The following is a 21,093-nucleotide window of genomic DNA, read 5'->3' on the forward strand; positions in this document are numbered from 1 at the left end:
CCTCCTCAGCTCCAGACTCCAGGCAGTCCCAAAGTCTGTTCTCGCCCCGTCCATTCTGATCGTCCACTAGGTAGGTAGGCTAGGTAGGTAGCTCGGATCCGCTTGCCTTTTTGTCATTTATAATTCGTCCCCCCGTCCTGCCCTACGTTGTCGTTCCCTGCTGCATTTGCTTGTCTCAACCTCCAAAGAACGCACACATGTCACGTAGTCTTACCTGACCTTGCTGTCATCTACGCACACGGCTGCCATTGTCACTGCTACCACCCAGGCTAGGCCAAACCAATCCAGACTTGGCTATATTTGGTGTGTCTCTCTGCCTCTCTCGACTATCTTTCCCCGGCAGTGTCACTGCAACCGTCTGTGTCTCTTGGCCCTCGGTCTTAGTTGCCGCCTCTTTGTTCATCCTTTCGGCCAAGATATATTTTGTCTAAATCCTCCAAAGAAAAAAAAAACCCTTGGCCCGCAATCCGATTTGGACGCGAATGCGGCTTTCCTAGTCTCGCAGGCTTCGAAAAGAAACATCAACTCTTGATCACTTACACGGCATGCTCCGCTGACCAGTGCTTGTGGACGTAACCACCGAGACAGTCGTCATCGGGAACCTCGATACGACTTGCGGTCACTTGGGAGAGGTTTCTGGAGGCCCCGCCATACCTCCACGGGCTTTTAAACCCGTCTACGCCCAAACGTTTTGTGCCAACAAGCAAGCAGGAGCCGCCAACATGTCGTCGCCAACAAATACAAGTTTCGACGCTGTGCGTGATCGTTTGCGCCAACTATGGTCCAGAAACACCGCGACAATATCGCGTTACAGGGACTCGCCGGACGATGAGGAGACAAACGACAGAGACGTCCAAGTCCCGCCTACTCCAGCCGAGAGCTACACTTCCGAGGACCAGTTACTTACACCTGCCTATATGACGCCCAAACCATGGACTCGGAAACGTTCCTTTTTCATGTGTGGTGCCGTTTGGCTGGCTTTGCTGTAAGTCATGCGATCTCGCTTCCAGTCACTCCACAAGGCTGATCTTGACCGACTGTAGCCTCATCTTCGTTCTTTTGAATCTAGTTTTGTTTGTTGCACGCGAGGTATGGGACAACGTCTCTGAAGAGTTCCAAGACGCGAGCGTGATCGTGCCCATTCCATGCCACTCACACAACGATTACTGGAGGCGACGACCCGTATATTCCGCTTTCGATGTAGGCTGCATCGGGATTGAGGCAGATGTCTGGCTCTACGGTACCGAGCTGTTCGTCGGACACGATCGGTGGTCGCTTCGGGAGAAGAATACTTTCAGCAGCCTCTACGTCAGTCCGCTCGTACGCCTATTGGAGGAACGCAATTCGGGTTTCGGGAACACAACAGACCGGCCTCGCGGCATTTACGACGCAAATCCCGATCAGACGGTTATTCTGCTCGTGGACCTCAAGACCAAAGGCACTGAGACGTGGCCGCAGGTGGTAAGGCAATTGGAGCCTTTACGTGAAAGAGGCTGGCTGAGCACTGTCATTGACGGCAAGGTCAACTATGGCCCCGTCACTGTCGTGGGTACTGGCAACACTCCATTCGGTATGGTCGTCCAGAACACGACCTACAGAGATTATTTCTTCGACGCACCGCTCACGGAACTTGATACCCAAGATTTCAATCCGACAAATTCATATTACACCAGCGTGTCCTTCAAAAAGGCGGTTGGTATCGTGTGGTTTGGCGAGCTCAACAACGACCAGATGGGGAAGCTGAGGGAACAAATCAAGGAAGCTCACGCCCGCGGCTTAAAGGTGCGATACTGGGATCTGCCTGCATGGCCAATCAGCATCAGAAACCACATTTGGGACGTTCTCATTCGAGAAGGTGTGGACATTCTCAATGTCGACGACCTTAAGGGCGCCAGAAAGCAGTGGGACATCAAGGGTTGGCCTTCGCTAGGCGCCAACTCCACGACAGCAGCTTAAGCAGTTGCGGCAATTCATCATACGATTCCCCCCCTGGCCCTCGGATACTCACTCGTAGAGTTCAGATGTGTCTTGGGAACGATTTCTTCTTCAGAATGTCACCGTTCTGCCGCAGTGTTGCCGATAACGGCTTCTCGGGGAAATTGAGGCATCCTGTGAGAGCCTTGTGGAGTGGACTTCGAGTTTTCTGAGACGATCTCTAGAACATCGTGACGCTCTCGAATTGCTTCGGACGCACCACGTTTTCGAGGCCGGCTAGCTTGGCTGAGTGGAAACAATTTTCCATGCGGCTGGCGTCTTGTCTACACATATCGCCCAGAACTTACCAAAGACCACCGATCAAGCAAGCCCATGATATCTGCACCATGTCCGATCACAACTTTGGAGGTGTGCAGCAAGCAATGGCTGCAGCCGGTGTTCCACAGTCTCGATATCAACTGATGAGTACATCCAGCGAGAGATTTGGTGGATTCCCAAAAATGAAAAAAATGGCAAGGCCCTCATTACACCGCCCGTCGTGTAGAGCCGAAGTTGCCTGCTACCGATGCGAGGCTAAGTGCGATGGCTTCTACTCGGATGAAGGCGAGGCAACCCGGGCCAGTTGCTCCGGGACTGCCGAGTCGGACCCGAGCCAAGACGCCTTGGTCTCGACGCCGGCAGCACAATCGAAAAACCCCAAAGTACGTAGACATGAAAAGAATGAAAAGAATTAGTCATCGTGTCCATCGGCTTTTGAGTGACCGTTTCGTAGAATGAATTTCTGATATCCGCAGCAGCATCGAATGACGCCGAAAAGCCGTGTTTTCTCCGGCGGGGTGGACTCGGCAACGACCAAATAAGAGAACGATCCAAACTGATGTTTCTCTTAGCTCACGACCCCGCATCGCCCCTGGACGATCTGGATAGATGACGTCCAAAACGACAGAATATCCGCATACCCGGCAGTTGGTGCTTTTAAAAGGGTTGGTCGAGTCACCGGCATTCTGGCGTCAACTTTCTCCCAGACCCTCTCACCACATGGAAGATTAAGACGAACTGCTTACGCCGGATCAAGCAATCGCCCCTGGGTATTTGAACAGCAGTTACTTACACATCATCCACAATCATAATCGTAGACATGTCTGGACAGCTCGCCACCCTCGACGTAAGTTGCAGAGAAACAGTTCCAGTTAACAGACCCAGGAACAGCGTCGTTGCTTGTACACGCTTCGGCTAACCAGCAGGACAGACATCTATGGCTGATCGCCTGCCTGCTCACTCTAGAGTGCTTTTCGAGGCGAAGACAAACAAGGGCATCAACTTCGAGTCCATCGCCCAGCATCTGGGTCGCAGCGAGGTAGCCGTGGCCGGCATCTTCTATGGCCAGGTACAGGCCTCCAACGAGGACGTTGATAAGCTATCCGAGCTTCTCGGCATCGATCGCGACACACTGAGCTCCCTCACCAACTTCCCCGATCGCGGCCGCGCCGGGCCCATGCCCCCCGTCGAACCCCTCATCTACCGCCTGTATGAGATTGTCCAAAACTACGGCTATGCCTACAAGGCCATCCTCAATGAGAAGTTCGGCGACGGCATCATGAGCGCCATCTGCTTCAACACCAAGGTCGAGAAGGAAATTGACGAGGCCGGGGCACCGTGGGTTGTTATTACCCTGAAGGGAAAGTGGTGAGTACTAAACACGCTGATCTCGCCGTTCTTCTTTTCCCCATTTTTGGACCTCTGTCGGGTCACGGCTAAGAATGTTTCGAGCTGACACGGTGAAGGCTCCCATTTACTCGATTCTAAGCAAGGGACTCGTGTTTCCTGCCGAGGTCGGCCAGGTCACCTGTGCAACAGCCTAGCCATCGACTGCTGGCCATTGATGGCCGGATCTGGAAGCGTGGAGTTATCGGTTGAGGTTGCGGAACAGTATATGCCAGCTCCGAAAAGACTTCAAGTTGCATTGCCGTATCACCCAAGGCCCTTTCGAGTTGGGAAAGCTGCCGGGGAAGATCCTGCATCTGGATTCGATGTTTGACGGGGCATAGCGCAGAAGCGAAGAAATCATACAAAGAAGTGCCATTTCCACCTCCCCTTAACGCACCACCGATCAAAAGCAACCCTGTACTTGATCATTTGTGGGCTCGACTTCGTGGCCAAGAGTTACTTCACCAGACATACGGAAATCACCAACTAATCAAGCCGCCAAATGAGCCACAAATTTTACCAAAACGTTTCTAAGGGGGTAGACTGGTCGCAACAAGAAGTACGAAGTTCAAGCTCCAAAGAGGAACCCCAGACTTCGAAATCAAAGAGTAACGATTGGTTCAAAGAAGGTGTTCCTGCACAAGTCCGAAGCAATGGATTTCTTTAATCGTCTACCCCTACATCTGCCCTCAGTGGCCGTCACAACTTCTTCAAGGATCGAATTGCTGGCGAAAACCGAACAATAGAGATGACCTGGGACAGGCTTCAAGAACCACAACGGACTTTGGCGCCGATTAATATTCCCTCCGAAAGAACATGTCCCGCACATCAGCCCTTACTTCAGCCTGCGCAACAGGGGCATCGCAAAGGGCAGTTCATTACATCAATCATCATGTTCTCAGTGGGACTCGAGGGTTCTGTACACTGTTCTGTTCAGAGTGTATAAGAAGGACGACGATTTCCGACGAAACCTGAACCACTCTCGTTTGCGTTTCATCGGCACTGTCATCATAGCAACTAAATATTCATCAAAAAATCCAAACAATCACACGGTCCAGTGAGCAAACAGAATATCGACGCCCATCGACAACAAAATGAAGCGCTTCCCGGATATCATCAACGTCGACACCATCACGGACCCTGGCACAACGACGCAAAGCAATGTTGGAAACGCGTATGGCAACTCTACCGCCACGATTGGCGGCTGCCTCGTCATGTAGACCGAAGGAGAGCGCATCGGCAGTCTTCTTTTCACCTTTGCCATGGCCACGGTGAAACGCATTCCTCAAACAGGCAAGGAAAACGAAATCCCGCTAAAGAGAAATCGAAAGCTTAGTTGACCCTGCGAGACGGTATTGTTCTCGATGGCATCTGAGCCAAGACATCTTGCTAAAGAGTTGGACGATATCTAGCTGGGTCTAGAATTTCGGGAGAATGTTCTCTTCTTGTCATATATCTTCACTAAACCGTGTCAACAACACAAAGGTGGCTACTCTTCATTCTCAATCGGCAGCCTTCAACTGTCAATCCCGAGCTTGTTGGGGCATAACGGGGTATTCTTCTGGCAATACGACCGTGTCCCATATTCACTTTAGTGCCTTTGGGGGCCCTGAATTTTCAGCAAAACGCATGGTAATGCTCATGATGCCATGTCAGCCGATTTTAGATATTGAAAGACCCCAATACATCATTCTTCGTACTATAGATATTGTGTTCCTTCCTTACATCGAACGCCATTAATGCAAAGCACACAACCAAGAGCAGGTAGATACGTAGGTAGGTAAGGTAGCTGAAGTTGAAAAAACATCTGCATATACTGACGAGTAAAGAAGGGACATACAACACCAGGCATTCGCCGGTCGTCACCAATCCGACTACTACTACAGCCTTTACTGGCGTATTCATGGGAGAGCGGACGGGATCCCAAGCTTTCCAGTAGGTACAGTCGTATGTGTCTCCCGGGGCCAGAAAAACTCATGTCGCTTTAGTGACAACGGAGTCTTTGCAGACGGCGAGACACAGGCCCTTCATTCTTAAGTTACCAAACTAAGGAGCCATCAGCCTCAGGTGCGGCTAGGTCTCAAGTGGCTCTACGTGAGCTTTTATTATCTATAATTTGAAGGGTAACTGACTGGTTCAAGCTGAGGTCAATAAATAGTAGTGGCGTTTAAGACGCTACCAGCAAGTTCGAGATGTGCCTGTCCGAGGAACTGCCTTCTGACCAATCATTGCTGACCAACCCCAGTCGCAGACATGGTCAGTAGCCCCACCGTCCAGCTCACCGCCCTGCCAAGTGGGTTATCGGCGCGGCAGAAATCTAAAAGTCTACGGGAAAAAAAAGTCGAGTTCCCACCTCCAAGTGCTCCTGTTGCCCGTCGAGCAAAAAAGTCAACCACCAAACGCGCAAACCACCTCACTGCCGTGCCATACCACGATTCAGTCGAGATGGTCACCAAGTCTAAGCTTAAGCTCGCCTTAGCGGCCGAGAAGGGCGTCGACTTCCAAAAGAAGAAGATGGACCGCAAGATCAAGTCCAAACACCGCGAGGCCGAGAAGGCAAAGGCGAAGAAGGCCAAGCTCACTGGAAAGGAGCCGAAGGCGGAGCTGGAGCTGGAGGAGGAGGAGGAGGAGGAGGAGGAAGAAGATGATGATGTTATTTCTCTGGAGGGTGGAATCACGTTGAACGCCGAGTTTGAGGATGCAGACTCGGACTCGGACGAGGAGGACGACGATGAGGACCAAGAGGACGCCAGAGTGAGCCTCGTATTCACTACGCGCAAGACCTCAAACCGAGTCGCTAACGTGTTTTATAGTTTGATATTGAGGCATTGGACGACACCGATAGCGAATCCGATTCGGAAGTCGAAATGGAAGAAAATATCGAGCGCCCAGCCAAGAAGCCCAAGACCAACAAGCAGACGCCAACAGAAGTCGAGGAGAAGGACGAGGATGAAGACGAAGACGAGGACGATGAGGATGAGGAAGAAGAGGACCCGGAGGAGGATGACATTCCTCTGTCCGACATTGAGGGAGACGCCGAGGACCTTGAAGACGTCGTCCCCCACACCAGACTCACAATCAACAACAAGGCCGCCCTCCTGGCCTCTCTGAACCGCATTCGCCTGGACACGTCATCCGCCGTTCCTTTCGCCACCCACCAGTCTCTTATCTCGTCCAAGCCCACAGCAGAGTCTGTTCCGGACGTTCAAGACGACCTCCAGCGCGAGCTTGCCATCCTCTCACAGGCCCTCGAGGGTGCGCGCAAGGGCCGCACCCTCCTGCTGAAGGAGGGCGTTCCGTTCTCGCGCCCCAGCGACTACTTCGCCGAGATGGCCAAGGACGACGGCCAGATGCAGAAGATTAAGGACAAGCTTATTGAGGAGGCGAGCAACAAGAAGGCCGCCGCCGAGGCGAGAAAGCTCAGAGACCTCAAGAAGTTCGGCAAGCAGGTCCAGGTTGCCAAGCTGCAGGAGCGTCAAAAGGCCAAGAAGGATACTCTTGAGAAGATCAAGACGCTAAAGAGGAGTAAGTTCATAACCAGTACATGCACTGATTCGACCGCATCGCTGACCACTCCTACTTGCAGAACGTCAAGAAGGCTCCGGCAATCTCGACACGCACGAGGGCGACCTCTTTGACGTCGCCGTCGACAACGAGCTCAAGGGCCACCGCAACTCGAAGACGGGCGGTCCCCGCGGCAGCGGCAGCGGCGTCAACGCTAAGCGGCAAAAGAAGAACGAAAAGTATGGTTTTGGCGGCAAGAAGCGCCACTCCAAATCGGGCGACGCCATGAGCTCCGGCGATCTCAGCGGTTTCAACGCAAAGCGCATGAAAGGCGGCGTCGCCAACGGCAGAGTGACCAAGACGCGGCCTGGAAAGAACAGGAGAAAGGCCATGAATAAATGAGGCCTGAGAAGTGTGTGGTGAAGAATGAGTCAACAGCTGGTGAGCTGAATGCGGGAGAAAATACCCCTCGGGACAGGCGGCTGCCAAGACGACAAGTTTTCTTTACTGTAGACATCTAATGGAGTTTGTCGGGTTGTCTTGCCGAGACCCGTGCCTCGTGTGCGTACGAATGAATTATCGTGTACGTTAGCCACTGTGCGTGAGTCGTCAGCCGTGAAGCTTACCGGACTCCGATGCCGCTGGCGCAGAACAGGCCTCCACATCATCGCGATCATGAGGCTGACAGCTACCGCTGCGTGAATACGACATTGGAATTCACTTCGTCATGACGGGAGAAAATTTGAAAGACCGTAAATCCTGACATTATAGTAGTAACTCTCATAATAATACGTACATCGTCCACCGCTGCTCGGAATGTGTCATCCTTGAGCCCTTGCCTTGATGTTCTTTAATGCCCGCCCATCCATGTTATCCAATTCCAAGCGACTGTACTAGCCCTGATTGGTATCGTTGCTATAGGTTTGGCGGAGGTGCGTTCCAGTAACAATCCAAAGAAGTTGTCGTGATGGACCTGTCCATAGTTCCTAATACAAGCAGCCAGGCAACGCCAATGTATTAATTCGGTAACCCAGAAAATCGTGAGCTCGTGGCGCTGGACCAGGTCAAATGTCGCCGCCGAAGCGTGTCCTCGCTCAATCAGAGACCCATCTCAAAAAAACGGGCCGAAATTCCGACAGCACCGAGGACGAAGGACGCCCATGCAGTGCCCAGGGGGTCTGTGAGAGCCACAAACTGATGCCGCAGCAGGGGCGACCCCGGCCGTACCAATATATGGCGCAGCACGTGAATAAGAATATATACACTGTAGAGTGTCGTGGAGTTGCCGTCTACTTTGTCTCTGGGCAGCAAGCGAGGTATGGAAAGAGGTTGATGATATAATGTCCTGGAGAGAGGGAAATGCCGGACCTTGAATATGCTGTTGAAAGACCAGTGGTATCGAGGGAAACGCCATGCCATTCGGAAAAAAAGCTGTGCTGTGCAATGCAGTGCCACCCGTGGGGGCGAAGGATCCGTAGTATAAACATTGCGCCAGGGAAGACGCGATTGGGTACAGTCGAACATGCCGCAGCGTCGTGTCACTGGGTCGCCGCCACGCACCAGTGCCGATGGAACGCCCACGCACTCTTCTGGCATTCCTTACTGCAGTACTTGGTGCGTCGGCAGCGACGGCACTTGGCAAACTGGCGGGTGAACTCTTCCCATTTGCCGCACTGGTAGTAGGCGCATTGTCGAATGCCTCCTCGAGTGTCATCCTTCCGGCACAAGTTCCTCATCACGACGCCAGCCCAGTACTGCATATCTGTACTGTGGTGTCGCACGGTGAATTTCTCCACAAGGGGGAATATGTTGAAGTCGTTGGGGAGTAGGTATTCCTCCTCCAATTCCTCCTCCTCGCCTTGGTCCGCTGCGACGTGGTCACCATCTAGACAGCGGAGCTCTTTGCCGATCTTGAGCCTGGGAACCAAGTGGCTCTTCTGAAAGTAGGACCGCAAACCGCAGTACTTGGACACGTATGCCAACAGCTGGAGGGACATCAAAACGTCTTCCTCGCGGGGCATCGCGGCAAGCACCTGGGCGTTGGGAACGAACTGCCTGTCGAGAAGGTATCGGGGAACGCTGGCATTGGGAATCGCTGGCTGAGGTGGCGTGACCATGGCAGGGCGATTCGGCGATAGGCCAATGGGAGGCACGGGGGCAGGAGTTGTAGCAGCGGCATTGCTAGTGTCGACAGGGCCACGGTGGGTGATGTTGAATGCGCCCGTATCCTGCGTCTCAGACACAGTAGGCGTGTTGAGATCCATGGTGGCAGATCCCGCGAGCATACTGTCGCCCTCCTCCATGGTGATGTCCTGAATGTTAACGGCTGATTGTATGTCGTTAACAGTGCCTGACATTTCCGCATCCGGGGACTCGTCCGAAGGAGCATCGTCGCCGACCAAATCATCGGAATCGACGGTGGAATTCTGGTGTCTGATAGAGGGGCGGCGACGGGATCGGCTTGTTGGTGCCAACATCGAGGTAGGTCGGACAGTAGGCGAACGCATTTGAGGGGGCGGGAGCGGAGTCGTGGGAGAAGACGGTTGCGAGGTCATGTTCGCATTGCCCAGGGACATCATCGACGCGAGGCGATCAACGTCACGTACGGGTCGGACGAAGCCATCGGCAGACTCGGCGGGAGGAACAGCGGGCGCGAGAGGCTGAACAACTTGACGAGATGGAGAGGCCACCGCGTGGCGGGCCTCGGCAGCCCGGTAATGGTGATGGTGGTGGTGATGATGATGGTGGTGACGGGGAGGCGGGAACGCAGGCCTTTCAGTAGATGCAGCCAGAGGATACTGAGGAGTTGGGGTCATTTCCGTGGTCTGCTGCTGGTCGGCGGCCGAGCCAGAGGACGAAGAGCCGGCATAGGTGGCGGAGACGTCGATGGAAGGGGGAGGCGCCTGTCGCCGGGAAGATCTCTGGTCAACCTCGACGCGACTGGATCTGTTGGTGAAGGATGGGGCCTTGTGGACGCTGCGGTGTTCGTGGTTCCTGTGGCGGTGGTGATGATCTTTGCTCTTGTCATCCGACTTGTCTCTGCATTTCTCGGTGACCTTGATGTAGTTATCAAGGATGGTAGCGATGACAGGGACCATGTCGGCTTCGACGACGCGTGTGCGGACATTTTCCGTGCCCCTGACGCCGATGTTGACGACGCACTGAAAGGCCAAGTTCCACTTCCACATGTCCATCATGTCCTTGCTGCGTCCGCGTTTCAGTATGCACACCAAACGCTCGATGCCGCCATCAACAGTGAGGATGTCGCGGATGCGGGCAGATGAGGTGGTGAGGTAGGCGAGATGGTTGAGAGAGTTGATGAGAGGAAGAGTGGACGTGCAGTCGAGGGCTCGTCGGTCATAGAGGGCAGTGGTGATGCCGACCGACGCCTTGTTGACGTTGGCAATGCTGAAGTTGACTTCTCTCATCTTGGATGGCGGTCAAGACGGGTTGGGTAATCGAAGCAGAAGTCGGTTGGGGCCAGGCAGTGCAGCCGTGGGAGGATACGAGAGTGGAATATCCCTTCCAGCTTGGATGGCCCCTTTGTCGGGGATGATGGAGATGATGTTGTGTCGGACTCGACGTGTCGAGGATGTGCACCTGATGCGTACGTGCGGATGGGGCAAGATGACAAGAGGGAGAGGGGAGAAGAGTCGAGGATATGCAGGAGGGTTGCTCGGCGGTGGCGATATTGTATGGAGAGTTGGGTTGGATTGGATCGGATCGTGCGTGAGCGGACTCGTCTCGATTCGAAGCTAGTTTCGTACCGCGCGAGGGGTTGGGTGCGTAGGTAGCCAGGAAAGCTGCGAGACTCTTGATTGCGTTCGTAGAGGAGGAAGTCGGTTGATGTTTCGTTGGAAAGACGGAAGGAGAGATGCGAGAGTTGATGGTTGTCGTATGGAGAATGTTTTTTTTCTTCCTTCTTGTTCGCCTTCCTTCCTCGGGAGCGGGTGGTGTTGTAGAAGGGGAAGGGAAAGCAAAGGCAAGAATGGTGGAGGGTGATGGAATGGTTTGGTTGTGTTTCAGGACCGATACCCGGAAGCGTGACTCGGAGTGTGGTGAAATGGCAACAGCGTCAGCCAGATCCGAGTTGAGAGACAATGCAGATGGAAACAGGCGCCGCGCCGTTGAAAAGGTACGCAACCGATCTGGCACGCAAGGACAGTGCGACAAGGCAAACGGGCTGGACGTAGGCGCACTGAGGTAAGTGCGGACGTGAAAGAAGGATGCGAGGTCAAGAGAGGGTGGGCAAGAAGAAAATGATGAGGAGGTTGGGAGAAAGGAGGAGGAGAAGTTCGGGGAGGAGAAAGCAGCAGCAGCAGCAGCAGCAGCAGCGGACGATGAAGATGGATGTACTCGCACGTACGCGAGATTTGTGCAGTCCAGTGAGATTAGTGGCAGTGGGCAGCCTGAAGCAGCGATGATGGGTTGGTTGGTGGGCAAATGGAAGCACTCCAGCCCAGGTGGACTCGCAGCGGCCAGCCCTGCCTGAGGTGCGCTCCGCTGTCTAAGGTACCTTACCCGACCTCTAGAGTTATCAAACAGCCTCCCATGTGTGTATCACACGAGACTGAGGTGCCTACCTGTACCTTACCTACCTAGGTGCCTAAGGTACCTACCTACCTCAAGTACCTAGGTAAGGTAGGGACAACACATCAGTGTAACAGCCTCCCCGAGCCAGGAAGGCGGGCTGGGACAAACACTAACAGCGGCGGGAAACGGCACGACGAGGAGCGGGACAGACAGGCACCCAAAGTAATTACCAAGTTATCTTAGTACCTAGGTTAAGGTAGGTACTGCGTAAAAAACAACAAGGCGCCATGGACTTTTTTTTATCAAAAAAAAAATAAAAAAAATAAAAACTTGCAACACGCAACTCTTTCCATGACCTAAGTCATTCCATGCCCGCCCGGTCGGAGGCAAGGTTAATAGGCGGGCAATCAAGTCCACCTCACGATTGTCCACCTACCTTACCTAGGCAGTGTTTTTAATAGAGGCTATAGGTCTAGGTAAATGCACATACCTAGAATACTAATTATATATACCAACCCACTACGCCTAGATCGGGCTAATAGGAGGCTAGGGATCTAAGTATTTAATAATTTACTAACTTAGTATAAAATGTTATTTTTAGCTACTTTAGCTAGTATTAAAATAAGTATTATTTTTAGGCTAAATTACTTAAATTTAATATCTTTTTAATAATTATAAATAATTTAATTATTTAGTATCTAATTAATCTAGCGCTAGCCTTAGCCTCTACCCTAGCCTAGCGCTATAGAATTATATTAAATAACCTATAATTTATCCTCTAATAATAATAGTAAGTTAGTATAATATTATCTCTATTAAATAGGCCTATTAATAGCCCTATTAGCCTAGCGCTAAGCCTATATCTCTAGTAGTAACGTTAGAAGTAGTTACTCCTCTACTAAGGGCTTTAGTATTACTACTACTACTACTAGCTATATATTAAAGCTATTTAGAGCCTCCCTCTTAGTAATATACTATAGAAAGGTCTTAAATTAATCTATATAATTATAAACCTTATAGAGACTTAACTATAAGGTAAGTTAACCACTACTATATATAGCCCTATATAGCCTACTTTAACCCCTACCTTATATAGGTAGTAGAGGTAGTACCTTATTATAAGAGGGCTTATATTAAGTATTATTAACTTATTATTATATTTAGCTAACTTAATAGTAGAGTTTATATTAGGTTTAATAGAGGGCTTTTTATATATAGGCTAATATATAGTAAGGGATAGTAATAGAGTTATATTTATTAAAAAGGGGTTATTTATCTATAAATATTAACTTTTATAGTTAGTATAGTATTAAAAAGATAAAAATAAATATATTTAGTCTATATTAATATACTAATAATAATTATAGTCTTAAACTTTAATAATATTATTATTTTAGATCTACTAATATATTATATAGTAGTATAGAAAGCTATACTACTAAGTAAAAGACTTAATATAAAGAGGTAGAGGCTTAGCCCTATTAATAAGACTATTAATAGTATATTAATATTACTAATAGATAAAATTAAAGGCTTTAAACCTAATATTATACTATAACTACTTAAGAGTAAGCTTATTATATTTAGTATTATAATAAATAGCCTAATTAGTAAGAGCATTATAGTACTTATAGAGGGTAGCTCTTTTTATATCTAAGATCTTCTTATATAGCCTAGAGAGGCTAATAAGTATATAGTAAAGCTATCTTTTAAAGAGGGTATAAATACCTTCTATTTGTAATATAACTTAGATACTAAAGTTATAATACTAATAGATTATATACTTAATAAACTCTTTAAGAAAGATAAAATAGGTATTTTAAATATATATAATAATTATATATTAATTAGGGAACTCCTTCTTTAATAATATAAAAGTAGCTTAAAAGTTAGCCTCTATTATTATATAAATATATTATAACTATACCTTATTAATACTATTATATAAATTAAAATAAATTTATTATATAGCTAAAGATAGTATTAATAGGGGATTTAGCTATTATAAAGTCTAAATAGGTATTTAGTAAGCTTAACCCTATAAAAAGTTAGTATTAATTAGGTATAGATTTTAAAAGATAGAAGTATATATTAAATTAGCTAATTAGTCTTTAGCTATTAAAATAATATAATTAAAATTAAGATCTTATTTATCTTAAAGTACCTTATTACCTATATCTTCTTTAATATTTAAGCTATACTATTTAATTTATATATAATAAGTAATATTCTTTATAATATACTATATATAGAGCTATTATTAAATATTAAAGTAAATACTATATATAGCGTTCTTAAACGCCGTATTAAGATTACTAATAATAATATAAAGTTAATAAATATTATAAGTAGTTACCTAGCTATATAGAATAATAAGAGGCTATTTATATAACTCTTTATCCTCTATTAATATAAAGGTAAAAGCTATATTAAATATAGTATAGAGAGTAATAGTAATAATAATTTAAAGTAGTAATATATTAAATTTATTTATCTTATATATATTATCTATTAATAGTATATTAGGGTGCTATTTATATAAATTAAATAGTTATAATAAGCCTAAATAATATAGTTAATTTAATTATTAATATTATAACTAACTTTATATTTAATATTATTAGTAATAGTAATATCTTAAAGAAGCTTAAGGTATATCCAAAAGTAGCTATATAGGCTATACTTTTACTTATAGAGCGTACTTTATATATTTTAGACGTCTTAGATTATATAGTAGGTATTACTATCTTTATTATTAAAGGAGAGGTTACTAACTAGGTTAATAACCTATTAATTACCTATAATAGAGGTATATATCTATACCACTATTATATTAGCCTCCTATAATAATAACTCTATATATTATATAATCTCTAGGTATACCTTATATTAACTTTAATAGTAGTTTAAGTAGGTAGTTTAGCTCTATAACCTTAAGTAGTTATAATATAGATAAGTAATTATAAGTTACTAATAGCTTTCTATCTACTTATAGATAATTTTAGCTCTCTATAAGTAGTTATACTTATATATATAGCTAGTATACTTCTAAGTAATATTTAGGCGCTATTATCTATTACTATAATTATAAATAAAGTTATAGTAGTAGATATTACCTCTAGAGTTATAAACGCTATACTTATAAACTCTATAAGTATATAAGATTATATAGAAAAAGCCCCCTTTAATTATAATATTAGATAATTAATAAAAATAGAGCTCCATAGCGTTATTAATATATATAAATAGCTTATTTATAGGCTCTATTATAGTAGTAATAAATTTAGTAATAAATTTAGTAGTAGTAATAAATAAATTAAGTAAATTAATTAACTATATAAAGTATATAAATTATAAAAAAAGGCTAGCTTATTAATAAGAATTTTCTTATTACTTATTAAATAGTAGCCTCCTATTAGCTAGATTATGTTTTAGTGGGTTAGTATGTGCAATTAGTATTCCAGGTATGTGCATTTACCCAGACCCAAGGCTACCGACCTAGTAACCTACCTAGGTAGTTAGAGGCTGGAGTCGCTGAGCCAGAGCTGGCTGCTTGACTCCCTGCCCGCGCGGACGAACCGCACAGGGCGGGACAACAAGGAGGAAAGGCGAATGAACCAATTAAGTTGTATAACGGGGCTATTCTTTTCTAAGTACCTTAGTGGAGGATGTCTTCTTTTTCTTCTTTTCTTCCCTGTGAAATATTTTACCTAATCAACCTTGCACGTTCTCGCTGTAGCCTTCCCTTCCGCCCCTTCGAGGTAAGCGCGGCTGGACTTAGTCCCTAGGTACCTTAGGTAGATAAGATATTTTCAAGACCCTGCCGGACAGATCCCGACAAATTCAACTATCCAGACTCAAGCATCCTTATTTCATGATGAAATGCAGCGATGGATATCCGGGTACAAAAGCTTTGTTAGACACAAAATGACAATGATGCATCATGCCCACACAGGCGCGCGCGCGGCGCGCACGTTCTCAGACTCGATCCTGCGCCCGATTCTCGTCCCCGTCGCCGCACAACCAACCAATGGGCGTCTTTTCACGAATCTGAAATGCTTCTTACTAGTAGCAGCACCTACGAATTCTTACCTCTCAGCTACTGATTACGGATATACTGTTGAACGCGACAAGGGGGACAAAATTTTTTGGCTGCAGCATCGGGGGAAAAGCCACCAGGTACCCACCGGCTACGCCGCCAGGTTCGCACCCGCCACCGGTCGCATGCGGCGACCGGGATACAGTGTTTTCTGGAAATGGCATGTCCCCGGGGCCATCTCCTGTTCTACTGCGTAGCTCCCGCGCCCTCACCGTCTTTTGGCCTTCCCACACTTTTTTTCTTCCAAGTTTCCAGGCACCTGGTACTGCAGTCTTTTTCTTTGTTTGCGAACCCGACCCGATCTTGCTTCACTCTTGACGGGCCACTGTGGCGGCTGTGTTGTACCTATGCCTGTCGAGTGAGTCGAGTTTCCGATCGTCCTAGGCTCCAGCAGAATCGAGCCGTCTTCGGCTCGGGTCATCATCGTCCTTTTCCGGACATCTCGGGGCATAACAGAAGCAGTCTGTGCCTGGACACTACATAGCACGCATGATGTTGAGCCACCAAAGCACGTCACGGTAGGATCACGTCACGGCCAGGTCGTTGAAGGCCAAAATAAAGCAGACGGGAACAAACCGAGAAGGAGGCAATGATGGCGGATAGACCGAAGACAATGAGTAATTCGTTTTGACGTATCTGTACATGCGAGATTTGGGCAATTGCTTTTTGCCCGGCAGCAGGCAGGGCAGGAGTGCTCTGTAGGGGCATATGTTTTCAATTCTCATCGTATCGTTGAGCTGGCACGCAACGGCCGCTCGCACTGCTTTGTGTTGCTGGTCCAGTTTGATGTTGGCTGCTCACTCTATCCTTATCCTTAAAATTCTTGGACTTGTCAAAGGCTCGAGACACCGTGCTATGGACGGCCCGGGTCTCGTGGTGGGTGGTCCGACAGCCATTAGCAACTAATTGGCGGGATCGCGTGCAAGGATGCTCCCACCCCGATGGTCTCACAGGGAGTTGTTGGATATTTATGTACGAATAACTTTGCCGTTGATTAGATTCGTGGTAATGTGCTTTGTTGGATGGAGCCCCCTTCCATTCAGCGCCGCATGGTTGGAGGTCTTTTGTCGTCGTCATGTTTGGATGAGTATCAAAACACTGGTCTTTAGTTTGTTGATTGTTGTGCCGTGCCCAGCTTAGTTAGGACCAACAACTCGTCATTTGCATTGCTTGCATGCTTTCGTCTCCAGGCGCCGGCCACACGATGAACCCTTGGAATCGGGGGTGGAGATTGTCTTCAGCAATCGTCAGCCAGCGCACCTGTCCCAGATTCGATTCTCAACGGTCGGATTTCCCGTTCCTCAACCAGTGCCGTCTCCGCGAGGGGCGTCCAGGCTTGTCTCTGGCATGCCGAGAAGCAAACTGGAGCTGTGAGGTCATGAGCCCATAGCCGTGTCGAGAGGAGAAGACGGCGCGGATGTAGCGCACGGGCACGGGCACGAGCACGGGCGTGCTTACATACCCTCCCTAAGGTACTTACCTACCTACTAGGCTCCCTAGGAGCTGTACTGAATACTACCTTACCCACCTCATGTAATGACGAGGTACCTACCTAGGTAAGGTAGGTAGGCACGTACGGATGGATTCGTCCTAGGTATACTCTTTCTCCCTTCTAGACCAACAACATAATTAAACATGGGCTGGAGTTGAGTTTCTTGACACTCAGACGACAGTCTCCACCTCAGCCGTCTTGGTGTGATCGGGTCATGCATGGGCACCCAACCAGGCAATGTCCTCAGCTGGTAGGTAATCCAAGAAGCCCTCGTGTAGCTCCCTCGACGGCCGATCATGGATGGGCATTGGACGCTTTACCGCAAGCGCTGACGCTAGACCGTATACGCAAGACCAACACCATATTGCTATTTATTTCTCACTCTGCCCGCCTGTCTGTTCGCTTCTTCTCACGAGGCGACAACTCTTGAATGCTGCCCGTGGCCAGAAAGAAAGTCTAGATGACGCATGTTAAGCGCCTGATCCGCAGTGCAATCGTATGGCGGCCAGGCTACCTACCTAGTCAATCAACCAACCTGGTCCATTAAGACGAGAACCGCAGACGCGTTTAATATTCGCGACCACTACCTAGGTGCCTTAATACTATAGTAGATGCAGGATGCAGATGGCGCACGGCCTCTCTCCAAGGTATGTTAGGTTGTGTACACTATGTACGCATTACGACTCTTCACTCCAGCCGGGCTCCATTTGGCCGGGGCTGGGTCTTTACTGATTGGCCGTGCTAGCACATCCTTCTTGTTGCCGCCTCTGCCATCTCAAGAAATAAGAGCGCTTAAATAAAATAATCATGGGAGACGTGAATTTGAGAGCGGGCGTCGGGAGGGAAGGCGGGGCCTCCACCCCTCATCCGCCCCTCTACCACCTCACGTCTCTCTGGCTTCTCATAACCTAGGTAGGTAGGTAACCTTAGGAACCTTAGGTAAGCCGCCGCTACCGCTGCCTTTGGAAACCATTGCCAAGCCTCTCTCTCAAGGGTCTGAGTCCCCTCCTTTTTCGGCTTTGCTCTCCGTCCGTCATCCTCAGGCCAGCCACGAAGAGATGGGAGGGCGCGGAGAGAGACGGTTTCCGACCGACTTGAAGATTCTGCACGTCGTGCAGAGTAGCCTGTCTGTTTTGCCAACTCACCAGCATCGCCCGTCATTACATAGGTAGTAAGCAGCAGCAACACATTACGTGCATCAAGTTACATTTCGTGCACCTTCTCATGAACGCGTGTCCACCACCTTACTTACCTACACTGTTTGACTGTGACTGCTTCGTACACTGCCGCAACATGCCAGCTGTTTTCTCAAGCTCCAGTTGTTAATCGTGTCTCGTACTTTGATCCAACTTGGCTTTCCAGACGCAGAAGGGCGCGCCTGTTTTTCCAGCCAGTACACATGCCAGAGCAAGACGCGCGCCGTCTACCTTACGGACTCAGCACCAACTGCGTACCAATGTGAGTGTTTCAGACGGCTTTCTTGTAGCTGTAGCATAGAGTAAGAGTAAGGCCACGATGCTTCCCTCGGTCGCGTGAGTTTGCGACCCAGAACTCGACCTCGAGTCCGCCACACATGTTAACATGTCAGAATACCTACGTACCTTAGTCTAAGTCCCAACCACCCTTTACTAGGTACCGAGATCTTGGAAGATGCGGTCCGTGGACCCTTATTCTCCACCGCCCAAAGGCAGGCAAGGCAAGGCAAGGCAAGGCAAGGCAAGGCAAGGCAAGGCAAGGCAAGGCAAGCAAGCCCACTGCTTTTTTCTGTCCTCGGGAATTTTGTTCTCTTTGGCCCCCTCCGGAATTACGTGTAGACGGTAGCGTGCCTTCCACCACCGACCGCCTCGACGACCAGACTGCTAGTGGATAGTGGAGGACATCCAGCAGAGTCGAGAGTGCCGCTTTGTGGACCATCCGGGTGGTAATTTTCGCTTTGAGCACGTTACCTCGGGTCATCTGTCTTTGTGCTGTCACTTCTTTGGACGGGCAGTTTGACATGTCTTGAGTGTGCATGCACTAAAAGGTAAGGTCCATCACCATCAGGCAACCCAACTAATTTACCTACATAGGTAGGTGGCAGGCCAGCCAAGAGCCTGTGCTTGTGCTGCCCGGTCCGATTTTACGCACTGTTTAATCTGGACGGCCGAATTGGTTTTCGGAGAGGAGAAGGGCGAACTGAAACTTTGAGGCTACGCTTGCGACCTCCAACTTCTGAAAATCCCAACCAGAAACTGTGGACAACTTTTGACCGTCATACCTCTCGTAGAGAAGAATATCCTACATCGGGTGAACATCAGAGAGGTTTCAGTCCCCACTGATTTTGGCATGGCGGAAATATTTCATTCCAACCCAAGCTACCACTACCCACACCCACGCCATGATGCTTGTGAGGATGATGAGGGCGGGATAGTAGCCAACGATAGGCAGCGTTGGGTCGTCTTCGAGCTCTGGAGGCGCGTACGGAGTCGTCCCAACATCCCACGCCCAGCTCCAGATCCCAAGAACAGATCCCATTCCAATCACAAACACGATCCACGTCACGATCAGGACGACCCAGCCCCACCATTCCGTCTCCGAGTAGTCCCAGTCCGCGTCGGTAGGCGGCAGTGGCGTGCTCGACAACCCGCTGTACGAGAGCGGCGACTTGGCCTGCAAGATGGACCTCCGTCTCCGGTTGGCAAAGTACGACTCGGACCCTGACGACAGAGACAAGTCCGGCCTAAGAGGCGGCGGAACGTGGTTTTGTATGTGGAGCACGTCGTCTTCGTCCGTAGTAGACGTGTATGATATTGTAGGGCTTGTAATTGTCGACTCAGTGTCGTTCGCTTGAGATGGACTCGTTGAAGAGACAGGGGACTGGACGAGACTCGACCTGCTTGCATACCCATCCATAGAGGGACGGGGTGTCAGGTCCGAGATGTTCAGGCCGAGAGGGTCATGTTCGAGTGTCGTCTTCGTCGTCGTCGTCGTATTAGCGATGGTGTTCATCATGGTGGGATACGTCCTCGCCCCTTCTTTCTCCCGAGAGATTGTGTGGGACGTATCGATTGTAAGTTGTTTCGCTTCTCTGCGCTCCCGCTGCGCGCCTCTTCCGAGCAGGGCAACCTTCCTAAGGGAGCCTTTTCGCCTTCTCGACTTCTGCTGTTGTTGTTGGGTGACGGTGGACATGGATGAGGGCGCCGAGTGCGATGCGTCTTGATCGGTTTCTTGGAGTGATTTCCCGTCGGACAAGGACCGCATAAAGGGGAGCTTGGAAAGCAAATTCGCGCCGGAAACGGTGCGTCGATAAGAGGTTGACGGTTGCTGAGGCTGCGGAGAAGTATATGATTGTGGTGAAGATATTAAGTTCGTCCCATTGGCGAGACTGGGACTGGCTGTGCCGTCGTCGTCGTCTTCGGCGGGCGCGATTCGGTCCATTTTGTCTTGCCTCGAGCTGCAACCCTTTGTCGCGCAAGGCTGGTCCCAGCAGGAGAGTGGAGTAAGTCGGACAGGATGGTGGGCTTCGAACAGGCGGCTGGGAGCTTGTACAACGATTTGCGATTACGACGCGTGGCTATATTCCATGTCAATGTAGTACTCCAGACCACCAAAAGAACACATCAATTGAACCAACGAGCAGTTTGACTTGTGTTGTAAAAGTTGCTTCAACAAATGTGAAATCGAGGCAGTACCAGAGGAAAGCAGATAAATTATAGGTCCCTGCATAGTGACGTGGGCCGCTGATAGGTTAGCAGGTGCTTGAGTTTGCAAGAAATGTTAGGTCGGGTACCTTATCTATCTATCTGCCCGTGCATATGCCGCCGTATTCTCTATAAATTATCAA

General features: G+C 48.8%; 4 protein-coding genes across 4 annotated transcripts; 2 read left to right on the top strand and 2 right to left on the bottom strand.

Moving 5' to 3' along the window:
* Positions 1–722: 722 nt before the first annotated feature.
* On the top strand, positions 723–1,956 carry CkaCkLH20_13057 (uncharacterized protein; the record flags this gene model as incomplete). Its single annotated transcript, XM_038895768.1, has 2 exons — positions 723–985; positions 1,044–1,956. The coding sequence occupies 2 exons, from the start codon at positions 723–725 to the stop codon at positions 1,954–1,956; spliced, it is 1,176 nt and encodes a 391-aa protein (XP_038738921.1).
* Positions 1,957–6,087: 4,131 nt separating this feature from the next.
* On the top strand, positions 6,088–7,548 carry CkaCkLH20_13058 (rRNA processing protein; the record flags this gene model as incomplete). The annotated part of the gene is made up of 3 exons (XM_038895769.1): positions 6,088–6,396; positions 6,456–7,167; positions 7,229–7,548. The coding sequence occupies 3 exons, from the start codon at positions 6,088–6,090 to the stop codon at positions 7,546–7,548; spliced, it is 1,341 nt and encodes a 446-aa protein (XP_038738922.1).
* Positions 7,549–8,684: 1,136 nt separating this feature from the next.
* Positions 8,685–10,574, bottom strand: CkaCkLH20_13059 (mynd domain protein; the record flags this gene model as incomplete). Its single annotated transcript, XM_038895770.1, has 1 exon — positions 8,685–10,574. The coding sequence occupies one exon, from the start codon at positions 10,572–10,574 to the stop codon at positions 8,685–8,687; it is 1,890 nt and encodes a 629-aa protein (XP_038738923.1).
* Positions 10,575–19,574: 9,000 nt separating this feature from the next.
* Positions 19,575–20,438, bottom strand: CkaCkLH20_13060 (uncharacterized protein; the record flags this gene model as incomplete). The annotated part of the gene is made up of 1 exon (XM_038895771.1): positions 19,575–20,438. The coding sequence occupies one exon, from the start codon at positions 20,436–20,438 to the stop codon at positions 19,575–19,577; it is 864 nt and encodes a 287-aa protein (XP_038738924.1).
* Positions 20,439–21,093: the final 655 nt, after the last annotated feature.

Source organism: Colletotrichum karsti (assembly GCF_011947395.1).
Source record: "Colletotrichum karsti strain CkLH20 chromosome Unknown Scaffold71, whole genome shotgun sequence".
NCBI lineage: Eukaryota > Fungi > Ascomycota > Sordariomycetes > Glomerellales > Glomerellaceae > Colletotrichum > Colletotrichum karsti.